General features: G+C 43.8%; 6 protein-coding genes across 6 annotated transcripts; 2 read left to right on the forward strand and 4 right to left on the reverse strand.

Moving 5' to 3' along the window:
• Positions 1-1,335: 1,335 nt before the first annotated feature.
• On the reverse strand, positions 1,336-10,692 carry EAF01_005788 (uncharacterized protein; the record flags this gene model as incomplete). Its single annotated transcript, XM_038914042.1, has 14 exons — positions 1,336-3,728; positions 3,777-3,869; positions 4,008-4,088; positions 4,461-4,544; positions 4,609-4,713; positions 4,759-4,845; positions 4,910-5,074; positions 5,135-5,239; positions 5,308-5,397; positions 5,477-5,524; positions 5,594-9,121; positions 9,218-10,273; positions 10,447-10,522; positions 10,603-10,692. The coding sequence occupies 14 exons, from the start codon at positions 10,690-10,692 to the stop codon at positions 1,336-1,338; spliced, it is 8,001 nt and encodes a 2,666-aa protein (XP_038770491.1).
• EAF01_005789 (uncharacterized protein) lies at positions 10,664-11,089 on the reverse strand (the record flags this gene model as incomplete). The annotated part of the gene is made up of 2 exons (XM_038914043.1): positions 10,664-10,870; positions 10,970-11,089. 2 exons carry the CDS (start codon positions 11,087-11,089, stop codon positions 10,664-10,666), a joined length of 327 nt encoding a protein of 108 aa, XP_038770492.1.
• Positions 11,090-12,899: 1,810 nt separating this feature from the next.
• On the reverse strand, positions 12,900-13,756 carry EAF01_005790 (uncharacterized protein; the record flags this gene model as incomplete). Its single annotated transcript, XM_038914044.1, has 4 exons — positions 12,900-12,982; positions 13,042-13,250; positions 13,308-13,512; positions 13,573-13,756. The coding sequence occupies 4 exons, from the start codon at positions 13,754-13,756 to the stop codon at positions 12,900-12,902; spliced, it is 681 nt and encodes a 226-aa protein (XP_038770493.1).
• Positions 13,757-14,358: 602 nt separating this feature from the next.
• EAF01_005791 (uncharacterized protein) lies at positions 14,359-14,971 on the forward strand (the record flags this gene model as incomplete). The annotated part of the gene is made up of 2 exons (XM_038914045.1): positions 14,359-14,456; positions 14,683-14,971. 2 exons carry the CDS (start codon positions 14,359-14,361, stop codon positions 14,969-14,971), a joined length of 387 nt encoding a protein of 128 aa, XP_038770494.1.
• A 214-nt stretch (positions 14,972-15,185) lies between these two features.
• On the forward strand, positions 15,186-15,552 carry EAF01_005792 (uncharacterized protein; the record flags this gene model as incomplete). Its single annotated transcript, XM_038914046.1, has 2 exons — positions 15,186-15,208; positions 15,291-15,552. The coding sequence occupies 2 exons, from the start codon at positions 15,186-15,188 to the stop codon at positions 15,550-15,552; spliced, it is 285 nt and encodes a 94-aa protein (XP_038770495.1).
• A 715-nt stretch (positions 15,553-16,267) lies between these two features.
• Positions 16,268-16,724, reverse strand: EAF01_005793 (uncharacterized protein; the record flags this gene model as incomplete). Its single annotated transcript, XM_038914047.1, has 3 exons — positions 16,268-16,447; positions 16,505-16,552; positions 16,605-16,724. 3 exons carry the CDS (start codon positions 16,722-16,724, stop codon positions 16,268-16,270), a joined length of 348 nt encoding a protein of 115 aa, XP_038770496.1.
• Between the last annotated feature and the right edge of the window lie 4,845 nt (positions 16,725-21,569).

Genomic DNA, 21,569 nt, shown 5'->3' on the forward strand with positions numbered 1-21,569 from the left:
ACGCCGGACGTATGACGACAAATCGAATTTCATGAGGGAGAAAATTAAGAAAGCAAGGCGGCTGGGAAATGCGGCGTAAATGATCAATCCGCCACAATATATACATGCTACTCGTGTAGAACACGAGAACGAGATATAACCAACAGTGTACCAACAAGACGGTTTAATTTCATTAAACCAAGAGCCCAATGAATCCACAAGATTGCAATATTGAAGGCACGACTCCTCCGCTAACATCGCCGATGATAAGGATTAGGACGGGTCGGTTTTCGTCACTCTTCAATAGCCGTCGGCAAGAGCACGAGGCAAGCAGATAGATGCATGCATAATTGAAACTTGACAAATCATGAAGGAACAGAAAGAACATCTTATATTGGTTATGCCCCAGATGTCAAAGGAACGATCTCAATCTGTCAACGTAGTACGAAAAATGGACGTGCAGGTGGATATGTGGAGTTGTGGGTTTGTGGATTTGACGGTGTTGATTCAAGACTCCGCGAAATTGGCCACTTTCTTTCTTTCCCTGAGCAGCACGGTCTAGAACAATCATGAAGCGATATCAGATGAAAGGATACTCAAAGTTTCTAACATAACTGGCAATTCGTCCGATACTTTCCCAATACGTCCAGAGACAGAAAACATCCCTTTACATTCAGATAAGAAATGGGAACGTTTGGTTGCAAATAGTCAAAGGGCGAAAGACTAGGTATGAAATTGAGGTTACCTTCTGTTCTCCTCGCCACACATTAGTCCATTCTATCGATCTAGAGTCGCGGAGTTTGTTTTCAAGGGCCCTAATGCAGGCAGTGTTGCTTCGAAATGGCTTCCAAATAACACCAAGTACCACACCAGCAGCGAATGTCTTCTTCGTGTTTGAATGCAGGTTGAGTGCACAAAACAAGTGAATCGAAATGCCATAATCTTGAATCTTGATAGGAAGATGAAGTATAACCAAGAGATTGTAGCTACCATAACGATAAACTGCTCAACTGCATATGAAAAGAAAAGACTCTTCATTCTAATATCCATTATCCCAAAGATTGTTAAGTACATTCAATAACTACAATTAAACAAATGAAATATGACCAAGGAGACTTGAAATACAAAGGGCTGACAGACATCAAAAACCCCATTAGATCTTGCTCAACTCTATTATGTACTTGAAAATACAGATCGACCACCATATTATAACATCGTCGCAATAATCAGATCACCAGCCAGAACTTATCAAATGCATATTCCACAATCATAAACATAATACCAATCAAGAATCGAAATCAAAATAACCGAACAAAAGAACTCCGTATATCATCATGGCCGTTATACATATCATGATCAATGCTTTTCCGAAGCAAAGACCTTTTTCCCCAATGTCATAAAGCTCTTGAAAGCATTCTTTGGTTTTTCCGCTGGCTTTTCCGATGGACGAGAGCCTCGAGATATGGGTATCTCTGGACGAGAGCCTCGTGAACTATAAGAATTCGAATGATGTCTCGTCGGTCGTCTTTCCCGAGTAACTGGCCTCGAGTTAGGTTTGGATTCTCCGTTGTCGACATCGTTTTCGGGGAATGGTTCCAATGATTTATCACTTTTTTCCTCCAGTTCTCGATTCCTGGCCTCTCGTTCCTCGATATCCCTTTCTTCTCGCCTTCTTCGTCTCTCCTCACGATGTTGACGCCTCAACTCATCGTCCTTTTCTCTTTGGAGTTTATTTTCTGCTTCCGCTTCTTCCTTGGCAAGCTTTTCTTGTCTTTTCATCTCCCTGCGAGCTCTTCTTGCCTCCTTCTCCTCCTCCGTCTTATACTTCTCCCTGGTAGAATCTCGTCGACTTGGCTCTTTCCTGGAACTATAAGTTCGTTCAGACTCTCTGCGAGACGACGAGTGAGAATGGTGTGGATATGACCGAGATGATTTTCTCGTATTAGAACTCATCTTTGGACGTTCTGGTGTAACGTCGAACTGAGGTGGGCCTGGCTCGTCAACGATGGAATCCCTTCTGGAGCTTGTGACGGGGGTAAGCTTCTCCTTGATATGTGGCTCGTCGTTTGCTATGAATGGACTGGTAACTTCGCTTTGAACACGCTTCTTGAGACTGAGAAGTCGGGATCGAATACCGTCACTTTCATGGGGAGTGACTGAGTATGACTTTGAAATGCTTTCTCTTCGTGATCTTGATCGCTTTGGAACGGCGGATAACGGAATGGATTCGGATTTTTTCTTTTGCAGTGCCTCCTCAGCTTTTCGTGCCTCTTCCTCAGCCTTTAGGGCTTCTTCTGCTCTGAAGGCTTCTTCAGCCTTGATTGCTGCCTCTCTTTTAGCTGCTCGGCGTTCCTCCTTTTTCCGGTCGTGCTCTTCTTGCTCCTCTCGATTGCGGTCTCTACGATGGCGTCGGCGACGTTCACGTTCATCGCCCACACCCTCAATAGCACTATCTCGACGATCTGGAGATTGCTTTGCTGGAGAAGTACCACGGGTTGGCTCCTCTTTATCCTCCCTTTCTTCTTTACGGCCAGACCTACGTCGATAAGAACGCTCGGGCTCGTCTTCCCTGTGGCTAGATCGTCGGCGATGAGCCCGTTCTGGTCGCTCTCTATCATCTCCCTTCTGACTAGATCTGCGACTACGATAATTTTCTTTATCATCTTCTTTATCACTAGTTCCGCCACTGGTTCTGTGACTGTGAGAATGTCTTCGGCGTCTTGGCTGTTCTTCTGGTCTGCTGGAAGGTGGATATTCACCATATTTGGTTGAGTTATGGTTACTGAATGAGTGATGCCTCGAGCTCCTGTGTCTGCGCCTGTCTTTATCCGATTTTGAAGGAGACTCGGCTCCTTTATCCTCGCGATTTTCAATGCGTTCCGGCTCATTTACCACAGGCTGATTAGCTATTGGGGTCTCATTTCCCTTGTCGTCCAAGACCTTGGCCGCGGCTGCACCTGCAAGTCCAGCAAGAGCAACAGCCTCAAAGTCTTCGACTTCCTTTGGAGACTCGCTTTGCTCTTGTATGGGATCTGAGGGAGCAAGGGTCTCCTCAATGACTTCCTGTAGGATTTCTTCAACCTCAGGGACTTCTTCTGCTATTGGAACTGCAGCCGGGTCAGATGATAGATCTTGGACGGATTCCTCGGGTGCCTCTTTGGTTTCCGTAGTTTGTTCCACAACAATGCCCTCTATCACTGGCTCTTCTAAAGCTGGTACTTCCGCAATAACTGTCTCATCAATCGGTTGTTCAGCCACTAGAGCGACGGGCTCTTCATTCGGCAGCATAACGCCAATTTCTTCGACAGGTTGTTCGAGATCCAGTTCACCAACTGCCTCCATTACTGGTTCCTGGACATTTTCGACACGTTGTTCAAGATCCGGCTCACTGGATGCCTCTACTGGTTCCTGGACGGCTTCGACGACGGGTTCTTCAATCGATGTATCGATGGTTGGTTCCTGGACAACCGGATCTTGGGCGGTCTCAACTGTAGATTGATCGAGGATTGGCGACTCGCTAGTGGTATCTTCAAGGGGTTGATCGGCAGATGGCTCTCCAGCAAGTTCTTGAACGTCAATTTCTTCCGTGGGTTTGTTGATTGATTCATCAACCTCATCCTCAGGGAGTATTTCTTGAGCCACGGCCTCTTCAGCTTGCTCAACGGCCAATTCTTCGGTGAGTTCTTGAGCCGCAACCTCTTCAGCTTGCTCAACGGCCAATTCTTCCGTTTCTTGAGCCACCAGATCTTCTATCCAATGTCAGTATGTATCGCTCGATAAAAGTAATTACAACACACCTGCAACCTCTATTGGCTCAACAACCTCAGGCTGTTCCTCGCCCTGGATCTCCTCAGTTGGTTCAACGACATCAAGTTGCGTAGGTTCAGATTCTGCATAAAACTTAGCGTTAGTAACTGAGGGATTAAGTGGAAAGTGGAAATGGACATCTCTATCTCTGAAACATTGGGCTATTGTAAATTCTAAACCCAAAACGAGAATAGATCCAAGATCGCCAAGATTGAACGTACCAGACGGTGCTTGTTCCCCATCCTCCAAATTTTCAACAGGGCTCAGAGGTGCCTGGGGAGTTTTTATGATTGGGCTGGGTTCTAGAAATATATCGTGTCAGTTTGTGTAAGGACCCTTTTCATTTCACATTCTGAGAGGTGTTTATTGGATTGATTCGCATTCGCAATGGCCAAGTTTCTTTCAAACTTTGGGTTTGTCATCTTTTGGCATGAAAGTTCTCGAAATTTTCGGACCTCTGGAATACATCTTGGGGATTGTAGAAAATTTTCCGAAGCAGATTGACTCAGAAATTTGCCAATAGAATATACGCCGTATAATATATAGTTTTGAATATATTCAAAATAAGTAGGTGGCGTTGTCGTGAAGTATGAAATTCGACACGTGTCAAATGATCGTGGACATACGTATGCAGAGTTGCATGTCCACAGGATATAAGAGGATACATAACTTACCAATAGGAATTTCTGTCTTAACGCTCTCTGGCTCGGGATTGCTTTCAATCAGTGGTTCCTCAGAAGTATCAACCGGGGCGGGTTCTAATTACCCCGCATTAATTTATTTATCATAACGTGTACAAGAGACGAAAAAGTGAAAACTTACCAGGGGAAATTTCTTCTACAACCACAGGCTGTGAAGGGGGATCGTTGGCTGTTGGAGAGAAATCTATGAGCTTGATATTTTCTGGGGAGGCTCGATTTAGAGGATCTAAAGTCCAGTTTGAGAGGAATTCGAATCCTCAGGGACACTTACTGGCTTCTGGTTCTATAAGAGATTCTTCCGGAGCTGATTCTTCCGGAGCGGTAATAGGCTCGCTTGGTGTTGGCTCAGGTTCGGGTTCTGTATCTTAGTATGAGCAATCGGTTTTGAAGAATGGTGGGGAAATTAGCTATTGAACACTTACCAACTGGACTTTCCTGGATTGGATCGGTAGCAGGTTTTTCAATGTGAGGAATTTCAGTAGCGGGCTCTTCTAAAAGCGGATTCTCAGCAAGGGTATCTTCAGCAGGAACTTCTTCAGTCAAAGGCTCTTCGATTGGATTAGTCTCCGTTGGTGTTGACTCGGCATCTAGACGTTTTCTTCAGCTACATTTCATATACAACATACCCAAGTCCTTGCAGCACTTACCAGCATCTTTTTCTAGAGCCTCCTCCTCTTCGGGCGCTTCCACCAATGTTTCTTTATCTTCTACCGTCTCAACAGGTGTAGCATCAATGGGAACAGGTTCTGGTTCTTTTCGATAAATTATTAGTACGCCTGACGTTCTGATTATAAAGCCTACTTATTTTGTGAACTCTTACCGACTGGAGCTTCCACATTTTCAATAACCTCCTTTTCCTCTTCGGCGGGCGGTTGGGGGTCATCAATGCTTTGGGTCTCGTTTTCTGTGACTAATAGAATTTGTTATTTCTCTGAATTCATCCATACCAGACGAAGCACAATGTTAAGAGAAATCTTGGGTCAACTTACTCGCAGCAGCATCACCAGTGATATCATCGTTCTCTACCTCTTCCGGGGCTATTAATTGCTATCTTAGTATCTTGTTGTATTCAAGTAGGTTGGCGGAAGAAAATTGAATCAACTCACCTGCAGGAGATTCATGCGCTCCAACTGGTTGTTCTTCATGGACTGGAAGGTTGGGATCTTCATTTGAGACGGTTTCCTCGGGCTGAATTGGTTCTTCGTCATCCACAACTAGTTCGGGCTCATTATCCTCATTGACGGAAAGTTCTTGCACCTCAAGTGCCTCTTGCTCAGGAACATGACTGTCAGGTTCCTGGGAAGGGACATTGTCTGTTGTCTCAACTGAATGTTCCTCGCTATCTGGCTCGGAAGTTGCCACGGCAGGAGCATCCGGGCTCTGGTCAGATTCGTCCTCGGGCACTGGAACTTTTGTTTCCTCGTCATGAATTGCTTCTTCAGAATGTACTGGTTCTTCTTCCTCAATGACTGCCTCAGGAGTATCACCTTCGATAACAAGTGTTTCAGAGTCTTCACCTAACTCTTGGGTAGGATTTTCAATCTCCGGGGATGGGTCGGTTTCCGAAGTCTCGATATGTTTCTCTCCGTCACTGACTGATTCGGGAAGAATTTCTACAGCAGGGGCTTCTGTATTTTCGATAACTTCTTTTTCGGGTTCGTGAACTTCTTCAACATCGATATCTTCGCTTGGCTGAATAGCATCCTTCTCAACCACCATTTCGGAAAGGTTTTCCGGGACAGATGGCTGCGGGTCTTCGGTAGATTCTTCCTCGTGAATAGGAGTATCGGGATCTCCAACTGCAGCTATTATAGCTGGTTGATTGTCCTCCTCTACGGACTCGGGGATGCTCTCGATGGGTTCCTCTCCAGGGATAGGATTATCGGTATTATCGATATTGGCTGTTTCATCCAGTTGAACATCAGCTTCTCCGTCCAATGATTTAGGTGCATTGTCCAAGGAAGGAACAGGAACTTCGTTTGATTCACTGCTAAGAATCGGAGCTTTCAATTCTTCGGTCTCATGCAAGTGTTCCTCCTCACTCCCTGCCGTTTCAGGGCCATTTTCTTCGGTAACAGATGAGTTTTCGTCCTCGTGCTCGTTATTGGATTCCGAATCTTCATTATTTGATTCGCCATCCCAACTTGATGCCTCGTTTTCCGATTCTATTGGATCGGATTCCTTCAACTCTCTCACCTCGATTTCGTCATCGTGCTCGGTAGAAAGCAGCTCGGTTTGAGGTTCTTCAATTGGCTCGGGATTGGTGTTATCTGGGGTTGTTTGTGCGAGACTTTCATTCGGATCTTGAGGAGGATCTTGAGGGATTTCTGTTTGCTGTTCATCGCTGGCCAGCAATTCTTGAGTTTCATTGGAAGGCTGTTCTTCTCCGGATTCAACTTGTGATCCCTCGCTTGCTTGTTCTAAAGTTTCTTCGGTATTGACAGGAATGGTTTCATTGTCAGTTTCAGGCACTTGGGCGGCTTCTGGAGATTTTTGGATCGTTTCCGTCTTGTCTAAAGCATCTTCTGTCGGCAAGTTTGGTATATGATTTGATGTCTCCTCAGTCACTACGGGGTCTTGTTCAGGCATGAGTAAATCTGCTATCTCGTCATCTTCGGAGGACTTATGAACATCTTCAACATCTCCTAATGAGGCATTTTCAAGCTCCGAGCCATCCTGAACCACTTCCGGTACAGCGCCGTTCTCGAGTTGTTTTGTTATATCGTCATTCGCTTGTGGTTCATGAGATTCCTCAATTTCCGTTGGACACTCTTCAGATTCCGGTAATTCTGGAACACTTTCTGCCTCCTTAGAGGGTTGATCAATTGAAATCGGTCTTTCCTCATTTTCTGGATTCTCATTGCTTTCTCCCGCATCAGTAGCCAAGTCTTCAACTGCCACGGACGCTTCTGATGTTGACTCTCCCTCGATTATGGCTTGTAAATCATCTGGATTACTCTCTTCCGGAGCTTCGTCCTTTACTGGATCATCCGGGTTACTCTTGTCCAAAGGTTCCTCTTCCATAGACGTTTCTGGTGTTGACTCTCCCTCGATTATGGCTTGTGAATCATCCGAATGACTCTCGTCCGAAGCTTCGTCTTTTACTGGAGTTTGTTGAACATTTTCGCTCTCGATTGGCAATTCTTCGACTTTTGTATCAGGCTCCAGAACTTCGGGGTTAACGAGGGTATCTTCTTGGCTCTCAGGTGACTTTTCGATTGTAGCTGGAATATCTAGGACGTCATCGCTGAGTTCAACGCTTTCTGTATCTGGGCTTGTTTCAGGACTCTCCTCAGTAGAATCTCCCGCAACGTTATTTTCAACGGCTGGACTGTCATCGGAATTGCTTGATTGTGCTAATTCCCGAATGACATCATCCTCGACATTAGAGTCTCCCACGTGATCTGCCAGTTCATTAGTCTCGGTAGTCCCAATCGGACCCTCGGGTGTCAGAAAATCGGTATCGATATTATAAGGCCCCGTTTCTGCCGGATTGTTCTCGCTTGGTTGAGGAGAAGGTTCATTTGGCTTAGACTCTTCATCGGTATGATTGTTTACCTCCTCGAGAATTTCAACACTTTCGGGTCCAGCTTCTTCAGGACTAGGCGTTTCGGCTTCGATTGGTTGAGTAGGCTCATTTATTGAATTTTTTGTGCCTGGCTGGTCCGGAACAATCTCTTCTGGAGTATCCAAAGTCTCATGATTGACTTCATTAGATTCTTCTTTTTCCTCGTCTTGAACATCACTTTCGATCGTTACTGGCTCGATTGGATCGGAGGCTTCTTCAGAGGATTCTTCCTCGATTTGTTTCTCGTTCGCATCAAGTTCGGCTTGGGGATCTGATTCAACGTTTTCCCCGGAAACATCTTCGTCGGGAGGCGGTGCTTCCTCGTCATTCTTTGTACTTTCTTCCAGAGAAGCCGGTTCATCACTAGAGTGAGTATCATCCTCGGGTTGGGGCTCATCGATTGTTGTAGGTGTCTCCAAGGAGCTTGGAATTTCTTCCCCGGTGGCAGTTGGTGTGGATTCGACAGGTTCTGGAGCCTCTTCCCCAGGGGCTGACATCTCCTCGGTACCAATTGAAATATCTTCGCTGTTCGGACTCTTTTCAGCCACTTCGGGATCTTGTAAATCAATTTCATCTGGTAAAGGACTTTCCTCTTCATCGATAGGACTTTCCACTGCAGCTTCCGAAACAACCTCATTGTCAGGCTCTTCCGCATTAATCTCCGTCCCATTTGCAGCAGTGAGCTTATCATCCTCAACTTCAACCGTTTCGTTTGTAAAAGGTATATCCTCATCAACATGAGATTCTTCGATGGCAGCAGGATTGTCTTCTGTGCTCGGAATATCTCCACCTTCAACCTGTAAATCTTCTACTATTGGCACATCAGTGACGGATGCCTCTTCTGTAGCTGCATGTTCCTCGGAGACTGCCTGGTTGTTTTGCATGCTTGCAACCTCTTCATCCTCCTCCTTTACGTCATCTGAAGCTGGTACATCACTGGTTAGTGTCTCCTCGATGTCTGGATGTGCTTCAAGTTGTGTTGATAAGTTCTCTTGTACAGGTACTACTTCCTCGGCCTCTATATTCTCACCTGGGCTATTTTCTGGCGGAGGTGGGGGGTCTGGATCTTTTCAGGTGAGAGTTAGTATATGTTGTTCATAACGTCCGATTATTGACCGCAGATTGATATTTCAAAACTTCATCAAGCAACAGTATTACTCACCTGATACTGGCTGAACAACATCTGGAGTTTGCTGTGACTCCTTGACTGATTCATCACCATTGTTTTCAGCTGATATAGACTCATCACTCTGTATTGCTGGTTGCGAAGGTTTCAGAATTGGTACTAATGCCATTTTAGAAACATCCATTCCCTTGCTCCTACTTTTCTTAGCGTCGCCTTTCTCTTTCCTGTCCTTTGCCTTCCTTTTCTCCCCCCTCGAATGTTTTTCGAGCTCAGCATGTTTCCGAAGGGGCGGGTCGGGAACTTCTGGTGGTACTCGTAGTCCCTCATCAGCAGAACGTGAACTTTCCCTGCTCCTCTTAATTATCTTACTCAATAGAGACTCGGGTTTGCGTGGAACTTCGGGAACAGGTAGCTTCCTGTCCTTACTGCTCCTCTTGCTCTTCTTGTCTTTTAATTTGGAACTTGTTGATGCAATGTCGTCGGCGAAACGAACTGTATGATTTGACGGATGCGATGGATGGGTTTCTATTTTACTAAGTGCATATCTGTCATCCCGTATGTCTTTCAATCGTGGAGCGTCTGGAACGGAAGGAGGGATGTCATCGGACGTTTCTGGTGTAGAATCGGAAGGAATCTCTAAACTGTGATTCGATTCTGGCTCCGGTTCTGTTTCAAAATCAATAATGCTATCTTTTGTATAGAAATATGAAGTCAATTGAGTGGCGCTCATAAACACGTGAAGATGATCTTCGTACTCCAAGATATGAGATGTTTTCATACCTGCTTCTGTACCATCCTTCGCTAGACTTTCTTCCGGAGTCGCGGTCGACTCTATCGGTTTCGAGTCAGTCAATTCACCTGTCGTCGATGGGGGCTTGTCGCTTTCGGGAGACTGAGGTTGTTCTTTTAAGTCAGGTGTATCTTCATTCCCTTCCTCTTTGGAATTATCTTCCTCCTCCGAATGTGGATCTCCATCCTCACTTTCAGACAGCGGGGTATCGCTTGTTTCTTTCGTTTCTATTGGCTCCTCTGGTATTCCCTCCAATTTGTCTTGAGTCTCATTATCATCACCTTCCTCTTCATCTTCATCGTCTGTTTCTTTGATTAGCAATGCCAAGCTTAAATCTATGGGAGCATTCAATGTTGCATTGTAATGGAAGTGGAACATTCATGATTGTTCATTTGATCAAAAACAATAATTGTGGAGAAGATTGTAGACTTTTGATGAAATTTCGAGATGCAGACATGGAATCAGGAAAGCTTACCTGTCTTCCCCTCATAATATCTGGCAATTTTAACATTTGATATATCCAATACTAAAGGTTTCGCCCACTGAGTTGTCTGGATTGAGGACCAATTACTACCAATGGCCGTGGTTCTGGCTGGACAAAGAGAAATATTCATACTGAGGGTGTGTGTACCTCGTCACAAGCAACAGAAGATGCAGAATCCTCTACGTGATGAACGAATTGAACGTCCTTCTTATTGTTCTTTTGATCCTTTCCTCCCATGGTCTACAATGACGAGAGGGGTTTCCTCCGGTTGAATGCGGGTGCCCAATCTTTGGGTGACAAACGTTTGGTTACCACCCGAGAATCGATTCAACGTGGTTGGGATGGAAAAGGTACAATAGATGAAGAATCCAAGATGACTTATATCAGCAGATGGCAAGACGAAAAAATAATTCGCCTATAGGAAAATAGAATGATGAATAAATTCAAGACTAAAAGGAAGATTCGGAAGCAAGAACGGAATTTCCTACGAACATTTAGTTTCATTGGTAGGTACAAGAAGGAAGTCATTGACAAAAGAGAGTACAGCATCACTTTTTCCCCCCATGGCATAAGATAGAGATGGGCCAGAAGTCCCACGGTAATCCCACGATTTGCCAATGTTTGTCGACGGCATTATTAGAAATTTGCCTAAATCTTGGTCGTGCTCAACCATTATTGGCCCGATATGATACATTGCAGCCACGTCGCAGTCAAATCAATGATAATAATCAAATGTGATTTTCGAGGCAACCCGCGATCAATGTTGCAGGGCCCCGAGTGCAGCCCAACCACGCTGCACATTGATGAGAAAGTGGACAAGACCGTGCAGTCAGAAAATTCAAAATCCAGAGAAAAAAAATTGTAATTAATGTGCAGGAATAAATCCGGCAAAATGGACCAAAAACCCCTGTTGCTTGCAGCTTCCATTCAATTCACGTCTACAGAGTACGTCGTACTAAACGGGGTAGATGTCATTGGATGATGTGGGACGATGATTGATGATTGATGATTGTGTTGAATAACCTACCAGCAACCACGCCTACTGGTCAAATCACATCACTCAATCAATCCATGGAATACTCTGTAGGTATCTTGATGTACAAGACTGCTACCCGAAAATGTTTCGCGGCGCCGTGCAGATTGACCTTGTGGGTTGTGCAACGTGGTCAGTCGCCTTATATACCTGCCTCATCTTTTTGATGCTTGCGATTACCTACCAGTGACGCCAATCAAGCCAGTGAACAAATCAATGATCATCCTATATATCCAGCTTTACCCTCTGTCAATCTTCGTGGAATCAAGACAGAATTCAGAATGTGATAAGCAGAAAGAAAAGTAAGAAAATCACCACAGGCAAAGCCCCTCTTCGGACCCCCAATAAATGTTGATAGCATCCAATGTCATCCATACGATGTTGCTTAATTGTAACCCTTTGCCACACCAGTGGAACTCTTTGGTGCTGATGCCCAGAATAGTGTTTGCGACGTGATGAGTTGTCAGTACAGGTACATTACATGAAGTACCTACCTACACAAGTTATCACCTAGCACTTACTAATAAATTACTGTACCCATCCTTTTGGGTGCCCGGGGATCCGATGTACGATAATCTTCAAGGGGGTGAGGATCTAGCTCTTTTAGCGATTCCGCCGATGGTACCGATATGTCAATTCAACTTACTTCACGCATGTAGAAAATGAGGGGTTGTAACTTTTGGTGAGACCTTACATATATTTGATGCATTGATGCACAAGATGTTGTGTTGGTAGTGTGGGTACAAAAAGACCCAGAACGAGTGGTTAGAATGATTCAGAGAAGCTTGAACAAAGAGAATTTCTATAATTAATTCGATAACTAAAAAATGATCCGAATGAGCTGGACCAACTAGCATTAAAATCTGAATCTAAGACTTTAAGAATAACAATATTCCCTCTCAAACGAAACTTTGAAGTGTTTTGCTACTTGGATTTTCTACTTGTCGACTCCCCAATGTTTCAGCTAGGAGAGTAAAACATGACTCAAAAGCGAGGCTGACCATGATGGATACCTACTTTAGCTTTCATGTACCTCTGTATGTATGTATGTGTGTGTGTGTGTGTATTTATCTATCCACAGTATCAGATCGGTGAATTACTATCATGTGAGCGAACTTCAGCGCAAGTATTGGTAACCACATGCATCATTAGATTGTTGGTAGATGTTATTCTAGTTTATTGGTAATAGAAGGTATTCGGTGTCTGTTTGACAGATGTACAACAAATCCCAAACGCCGTCGCAGTTAATGGATTCGAAACTCCCGATATCCTCTCTTGTGCAAATTAAAAATTGAAGCTGCCAGTGCCCTCCCAAAAGAATCTCGCACGCCTCCCCCCATACACAAAATAAACTGATGAAATCAGAAGCCCAACGACCCACTCACTCAATATTGGATTTATTGTTCTTGAATTACATGGCCATTTCAGCTTGTAGCCTTCGGAGTTCTTCCTCTTCGTCATCTTCTTCAACATGGACGGGTGCTTTGGATTTGACTGAAATTGAAACATTAGTAACTTGCAACAAAAGAATAATAATGGCACTAGAAACTCACCCTCTCCATTCACAACAGATGGCAACCTATGAACTTCATCAGAGACTGGTACGGAACCAGTCTTTAGCATCTTATTGTCTAACTGCTCTTGTTCAAGATCCGCCAATTCGTCTTCGAGCTCAGTCTCATCTATAGGCTCGCCGAGAGGTGCGCTCGTAATAGCTTGAGCGATTTCTTCGCCCAGAGCATGCTGTTCTCGAAGTTTGTCCCTAAAAGTATATATGTTAGCCTTTATCTCCATCGTCATCGAACCACAAAAAACTTACATTGTCTCATCAACCTTGTTGATATCGAGTTTGCCATGAATAGCTGCCATTGCCTTGCCGGCTTTCTCCATGGCAAGGAGGGTCTCCTTGTTGATGTTGGCTGCTTCGATAGAGTATATTTGTTGTTCTAATGTCGATATCTGCGCAATAGTTTGATCTAGAGTGTGCTCATGTTGTTTCTTCCGGCGCAATGCAGCCTTCGCAGCTACGAAAGAGCCAAATATTAGCAGCTGCTATATATACGATCCTGAGAGGCAGAGCATACCATTCTTATTCGTGCTTACATTCTTCCTAGCTATCGCATCTTGTTCGTCCATTTGACTTTGTAAATGACGCTCTCGTTTCTGCAGCATCTCAAGCTGCGCACGTAGTCCTAAGATAGCATTCTTCGGGGAGTCCTTCGCTTTCTGCGCACCCCCTCCCCCAAACCAGCCCCAAACACCCGACATATTTCACGATACTGTGCAGACTCGAAACCGGTGAGTTGGCAGGACTTTCAAGTCCCCAGCGCTTTTTTGCAAATTATGAGGAGACTGTAGAGGCTCGAAAGCGATCGAAGTGGCGGCTGATGATTAGGGTTTGATGATAAGACCTGCTATCGGAACTTGATAGTGGGGAGCTTGATATTGTCGGACAAAGACGGTAAAGTCAAGGAAACGGGTTGGCTAGCAGTGGAAGATGAAATCCGTAGTGTCGAGTTTGTTTCGTTGGTGGAGTTCTATAAATGTTTTTGTGGTTGCCTGCGGTTGTTTCGCATAGTTGATTGAAGTGAATGATGAAAGTGTGGTAACATGGCGTCGATGATGACGCTAGTCCCTCCGTCTATATCAGGTTAGCGCAAAATTAACCCAGAATCACGTGTAATGTTTTGTTCCAGCCCGGCCATCTGTTCTTGACTCCTCTCACAAACTACCTAACATGACAAGGTGATCTCGAGTTTCACGTATGGCAGGTAAAGTTTTACCACAAGAATCACCAACAACACCAATACCTTTTTTTTCTCATAGTTCCCTAGTATAATCTCTCTGGGTTGATTGTTAAAACGAACAATATGTCAAAACAATATTCGGGACCTAACCCTTCGAAGCTCGTGTTACTTGCCGACCTTCAACAGTTTTCAGAAGGAGATAAAGTTCGATTCTTAGGATGGTATGATAAATATCCCTTCTAATTTACACCCCATTCTTTCAAACAGCAATTTCACTTTCTACAATGTATATTAGTAATCTCTACTTTCTTTATTAGAAAAAACAGACATCCTCTGTCAGATATTAGCTGCTCGCCAGTTCTAAGGAGAGTTCCCCAAGTACTCGGCACAGCAATTTGGAAAGGTTTATGATTTAAGAAGAGATAGACTGACAATGCACTTATATAGCGTGATAAGTTATAACAGAAGCTCCGCCGTTTTAAATTTGGAACACAACTTTCCCGTTGGCAATGGAATCAAAGCCTCTGTCAATGTTCAACTTCTGCTGAACAGCTTAACCCACCATGAGACTCGGGTTGGAGAGTGGGTCAATATTGTCGGTTATGTAGCAGATGCAGATGGGCCACAAAATATCAAAACTCATAAACTAGGGGCTAATATTGCTATTCAAGCAATTGCCTTGTGGTCATCCGGTCCTATACAACTCGATGCATATGAAAGAAGTCTTACGCCTTGACATTGAGAGCATACGACTTTCAAATTTCTGGTACAGTGTTGCAGAAATAAACTGTTCAGGTTTATTTGAGACTCGAACCAAATAATGAGGATCCTCACAAGCCATACCGAAGTCGAGTGAAAAACGCACTTTTTCCAGATGTCGCAAGTTTTTTTAAGAAGTTTAGCATAGTCTTCATATACAGAGTCATTGTATTCCATTGCATGCAATCACCATGCCAACAATATTCCTGGCAACGTCAGAGTGGTTTTGACATTGGGAGCCGCGCTAATATTCCTTGCTACGAACCGATTCAGACTCAAGTTTATAGAACTTATAGATCACTCGGAGCCCTAGGGGCACATGAGCAAATAGACGACGTCGATTGCCCAGGACCCACGTGGTTACTGTTGGTTTTGAGTTCAGTTTGTGTTGAGGCCAACAGGCTTCATTACGTCGGTCTTGGGGATTTGCTCCTGTCGTTATTAAAAAATGATCAAATTCCAACTCCAAATGGAACACTAATTGCTGTCTTGGAATTATGGGGAAGTCTACTTTGTCAATACAATTACTACAGATTCAATGTCGCCAAATTCCGGTAAATTCAGTACAAGGATTGAGAGCTGCAACTGCTGCATAGGTGTAATATTTCGCTTCGTTCTTGGCTGCAGATCGACTCATCCTACCATGCTACTCGGTCGCACTTAGAATGCAGCCTCACCTCAACTTAGATGTCCGGGATTGTGAGGCTTCAAACGGGTCCTAACGTTTGCTGCATCAACTAGGACTAAAACTAGTGGCATAGCTAGCCATTATGACTAGTGGTAATTATGGCGAAGCAGTCACAGTACCTTTGATCGCCTCCATGAATGGAATAGCACTTTTGGTTCGTATTTTCAAAGGAATTCACAATTGGCAAGAATGGCTTCTGGATGCTGATGGCTATTTACGGTATTTACATCTTGAGGAAGATTGTGCCAAAATGTGAATTTTCCTATACTGGAACAATGACAAATATGTAGAAGGATATGCAGATTATACGCCAACTAACACACCTCCAAAGGATGCAAATAAGGCTACATAAGAAACCAGAATATCAACAGCAACAGCAACAACAAGTTGTATGCAAGCACTACACATTTTTGCTTCCGCAACAGCTTAGTATCTTTGCCCTGTGCCAAACTTCGAGCCCTCCTGTTCTATGAAGTAAGTACGATTCCACACTTGATAGCTCTCGTTGAAACAGCCGCGCGCAGGGTATTTGCATCGTTAGGATCATTTTCGTCCTCAGCCTTTGAATTCTGGGCCATTCGAATATCAAGAAGTTCTATGATTTGGACGATAGAGTCTTGAGGAACCGGGCTTTGAGCCTCTTGAAATGACGACTGGCTGGTGCAGAGGCCGCTTTAGTTGCTTGTCTGACTCTTTCTTGGCTCGAGCCGCTGCCTGCTTTTCCCAGAGCTCCTTCGACTTGATACAGATATCATCTATCTGTTCCTATATACCAAATTAATCGAGACTCTCAGACGGTTTGTTGTACAAAATGGTGCTCACATCCGTCAAGCACTCTCCTGGCGTGCTAATCAGATATCCATCTTCTCCCTATGCACCCTATGAGCATGATTATTTAGCAGCTAAAATTGTCATCACGTACGTCTCGTGTATATGGCCTTAGCGTGGATTCTGGTCCCAGATAGTATTGAATCTCCTTGTTGATAACTCTCTTGTTGATATCAAGATTGGGTATCCAGTATCGATTAAGTTGAGAAGACATTGCACTTGGCGATGGTATGACAGGATGACGAGTGTGAAGCAAGAGGTTTAAGGAGTTATGGACTGGTTGTGTATCACCATACACACCGGTCTATGACACTCTTTTGTATGGATGTTCGGGCATTTATAAGAGTCTTACTACGAATAAGGAGACTAAGGAGACTAAGGAGATGGCAATAGACATCGGGAGCTATGAACGCCCCTCATTTAACGTCTTATCGAAATCGGACGATTTTGTGGATTTTATAGGCAGTTACTAAGTCGACTATCTGAATTAAAGGTCGCAACAACCTTACACGTATCTGCAGAGAGGTCTGCATACAATATAACATTCCGGGCAATGGTGGTATTTGGAAGCCAATATGTTAATCGCCTTGTTGAGGCGGACTGGCGAGCTTGTCTTCTCACACCCCATTGGTTCCAACATACTCCCTATTAATCATAAGATACTAAAGGGTACTAACCGTGCAAATGAAATGCAACGCTATAAACGCCTCCGATGCGTATTTCTCGTGGCATTCCATTGCTGGAATATGAGGTTAATTACATTGCAGCAAGAACACAGTCGTGTAACGAAGAACTGCAGCAGGAATGTTTAATGCAAAAACAATATCACGAGGACATCAATCAAATTCTACGAAATGCTTCTCAGAATCTCCACATGCAACCCAAGTTCTTTAGCTGATAAAGTTGGGTTCCATCGACGATCCAGATTTAGTGTGGTGTCTCTTGAATTTCGATCTTGGGATTCAAAGCGAAATTTTGAATTTTGAGTGATCGAGAAGCATACCTGATTTAAGAAAGTCGACGAAGATAGTATTATATCTGCAGATCGCTGATTATAATCTATTGCTCGGCGGGTTTTCTTTCTCTTATCGCAGATCCGCTAACTATCACTCAAGCCCGAGAATTGGCGAAGAAGATTTTCTCGCCTTTCATGGGTAGCGTATTTTAAATGGGAGATCAATACTTCCGTCCTTCACAATTTTCCCGATTACTTGCTCAACAAAGAGATTCATTATTTCGTTGTCCTTGTCCTTGTCTACCGAAGTTGGTGTTTCGTGGTCATTGGAACTCGATCGTCTAATTCCTCCTTTATTTTTGAGGACCAGCTCAGAATATTCCATAATCTCATCTGATGTCCCATGCCCGCAGCCTGCTGGCGTATTTGGGACTCTAGTACTTCCACGCTACAATATCATCAGGCCTGAGCAATGTAGTTTGGGCGAAGTTGACTGGGTCTTGTAGTCTATGAAGGGAACACTCTTTTCTATTCGCCTATTCAAAGAAAGATCATAAGTTGGGAAGGGATAGATATCATATTTGCCAAAAGTATTTGGCAACTGATCAACCCAAAGTTCGTGAGGGCTCGAAGCTTTCTCGGCGCAATACACAGAGAGAGAAGATAGTTACTTGCAACTTGTGAACTGTGAACACCATCCAATATACGTGATGAAGTGGCCCCTATTGGCCTTCGTCTTTTTGTAATAACTATCATCCAGAGCCTTGTTCCACTGGCATCATTTAGGGCAACTTACATCTCTTGGTCACACTAGATAATAGTGTAAAGTTTTGGCAAGCCATGAGGGCATGAATTTTCTGATCATTCAACTCGAGATACCTCAATGCCAGTTTCACAAACAAATTTGGATTATACACAAGGGCTCGTGATACGTCTGACCTGATTCGAGCATCCAATAGATATCTTCAAGTCCTTTCTGTCTTGGCTATTACTGAACATGGAACTTGCATTGTCCATGGAATTTCTGATCGTTGAGTCTAGTCGACCCTTTTCTTTTTTATGTCGTCCCATCGAAGGTCCTCCCCTCAACGCCCTCAACGCGGATAATAGACGACCGAACCGGTCTTCCCCAACACCATAATAATTCCCGGCCATGCATGTGTGATCCGGCTTCCGGGATTATTTCTGACCCTGCAGAAATTCGCTTCGCCCGAGAATTATGCGGTAGAGTTACACCCATGACAAGCTGTCTCTTGGTGCAACGCGAGATATTTCGCGGCATTTCGTCAACTTTTGGCACCCAAAATATGGGTGCATCATGAAGATAGAGTGAGAATAAACAAGAGCACGGGAAGCAATACTAGCATTTCGAAATCGTGAATCATGTAATAGAAGAGATTGTTTTGTTGCGTATTCAAGAATGTTATGTGAAGATAGCGATAATCAGATTCCAGGAGCTAGCTTTGGAGCAGAGTCGGTAGTTTCAATCAGATGGACATTTGAAATGACGACGAGATTAAGCATCCAGTCAGGTGATTACTCATAACCCATCATTGACTGATTGGTTGACAGGCTATTTGAACCGCTTATTGATCAAGGATGTTTGAATTATGGCTAAAAACCGGTGATGCAGTTGGCTCTGATATAAAACTATGCTGTCCACTTCGAGGGCGCCCGTCTCGAAGCGCTGCAATCAGCAAAGTCAATGGCGGCTCATCACGCAGCAACCACGACATCAATGCACTCACCGACATGAAACAAAATACGATATGGTTGATATGCCAAGGATTTCCGTTCATCCGACCTCATTCCAAGTATTGTTGCACCAAGAACACTTGACGAGTAACTGAATAACTGATAGAGAACAATTATGCAGAGCATATGAAGCAGCTATCTCAATCATCTTTAAGGGCAACCATTCCTCCACAAAGTAAGAATTCTATCACATATTATTCATTGGAAGTAGTACATATACATCTCACATGCCCCTGTACATACTGCATACCTAGGTATGTATGAATGTATCTATTCAATCAAATGCCAACCCAGCACACATGCACTATATCTACACGTCCAATGCGTAGCCTTTCCTGCACGGGGAATCTGATCTATCTGATGGTATACAAACATGTATATGCACCCATGAAAGAAATCAAATGTAACACAGAATGATAATAATTATCCAAAAGATACTAGTACATCACTACACCACATATAAAGTCTAATATACGATTCTCCATCCACTAGTAGGGAGACTCTGCCGTCTCTCGAAGAAACGGCAATGAAACATGCATATGCAGGTCGGTACTCTGAACTCGGAGCGTACGGGATGGAATAAGATGAGGTAAGTCATCGGGTCGGATCGGAAGAAATGGGGAATATAGGAGGAGATAGATAATGGTAGGGCGGAGAGACAAGGTAAAGGAGGACGGACCTTTTTGATGGAGAAAAAAAGAGGTTGATGAAGTGGTATATATGGAACATGGGGGTTTGTTATGCTTGATGGCGATGCTGTCACCTATTTGTAATGAGAATGCAATTTTCTTCCTTGCATTTCTACCAATGACTTGGGTTCGGGTTGTAGGGAGCGTAGAAAGGGTATGTAGCCCCTCAGATTCCAATATCAGAATCCGAGCTAAGTGTTTCAATGGATATCTGTGGAGGGTAAAACACAGCAAAAACCGAACTCCAAAGCAGACCAGTCTTTAATTAATACACATACGCAGGCTGTAATGGCTGTTCGTCTAACATGAGCTATCATACATGTCATGCTATCATATCTTCGAGGTTCTTTCCATATATATCTAGCACACTCGCCCTTCAGATACTGACTGCACACAAACTCACGTCGTCAGTCATTATATACGCTCTTTTCTCACAATTCTCCATTGATACTCCCCAATCTCTCGTTTCTAGCTTCTTCTGCGAACTTCCAATTTAAGTTCACATCTTGAGGTTAAAGTCAAAGTACACAGCGCCTATGTGTTTCTTGTTCTGTTCAAGTCTAATTCATGTACATCCACATTTCATTATTAGAAAATCCAATGACAAGATTTTCAACCAAAAGATCACAAATGATAGATCAATCTACTTACACTCTTTATATACTCCCTTCCCATCATCCCTTCTCATCCCTTCCACCAACTCCCATCTCACCAACTCCTATCCCATTACCCTCTCATACACCCAAATCCATACACCCAAATCCATTATCCCACAATCCCGCAATCTCACAATCCCACAACCACACAACTGAATAACTATATCTACCTGTATCCACTCTAGCCGAATCTCCCTCCAACCTCCAACCTCCAATATATAAACACCAAGTACATTCCACATCATCTAAATCATCTCGTCCTACACATAATCACTCCCCGGATATACACTATAATTAATACTTCACAACATGACATACACACAACGAAGCCACCTATAAAGTAGTGAAGTAAGTATTGAGTTTCAAGGCAGGTATTCAGAATGCATCATCCATCATATATATATACGAGCAGAATGAAAAGTCGCATATAGTACATTGTCATAATCCACACATCATCATTCAAAGATCACCACACAAAATCACATGCTCACACCCCAGACAATTTCTATGTTCTTGAAAACTATAAAACTCAACAAAAACATTCCTATTGACTCATATGTACATATTCCATCCCTCCTTCTTCTCTCCCCCTATTCGCAAATGCGTACCTAGGTAATATCTTCATATTAAGCCACCCGCTGGACCTCGAGATAACATTCTCCAGTTCCCCTCTCATCGTCTGGGTCATCGACCCAACAAACAAGATAAGAAATCACAAGAATCATCAAAGTCACCGCTTTGCTCCAATCCGGCGCTAGATGCTATCCGACCAAGCCAGCCACGTGCTATACCCAAAACCGGCACCTGAAAGTCCGAGTGAAGAGCCAAAAGAGGCATTCAATACTATCTGTTCATAAAAGAACAACCAAATCGACACGATAAAGTAAACTAAACAAAAATTTAAAAACGCCACCCCTTATGCTTGTGGTCAAGCTCCAAGTTCCCATTCCCAAAAAGAAAAGAACCACCGCTGCTATGCAGGATCGAGTATGTTAGAGTATGCT

Source organism: Botrytis porri, assembly GCF_014898465.1.
Source record: "Botrytis porri strain MUCL 3234 chromosome Unknown BPOR_007, whole genome shotgun sequence".
Taxonomy (NCBI): domain Eukaryota; kingdom Fungi; phylum Ascomycota; class Leotiomycetes; order Helotiales; family Sclerotiniaceae; genus Botrytis; species Botrytis porri.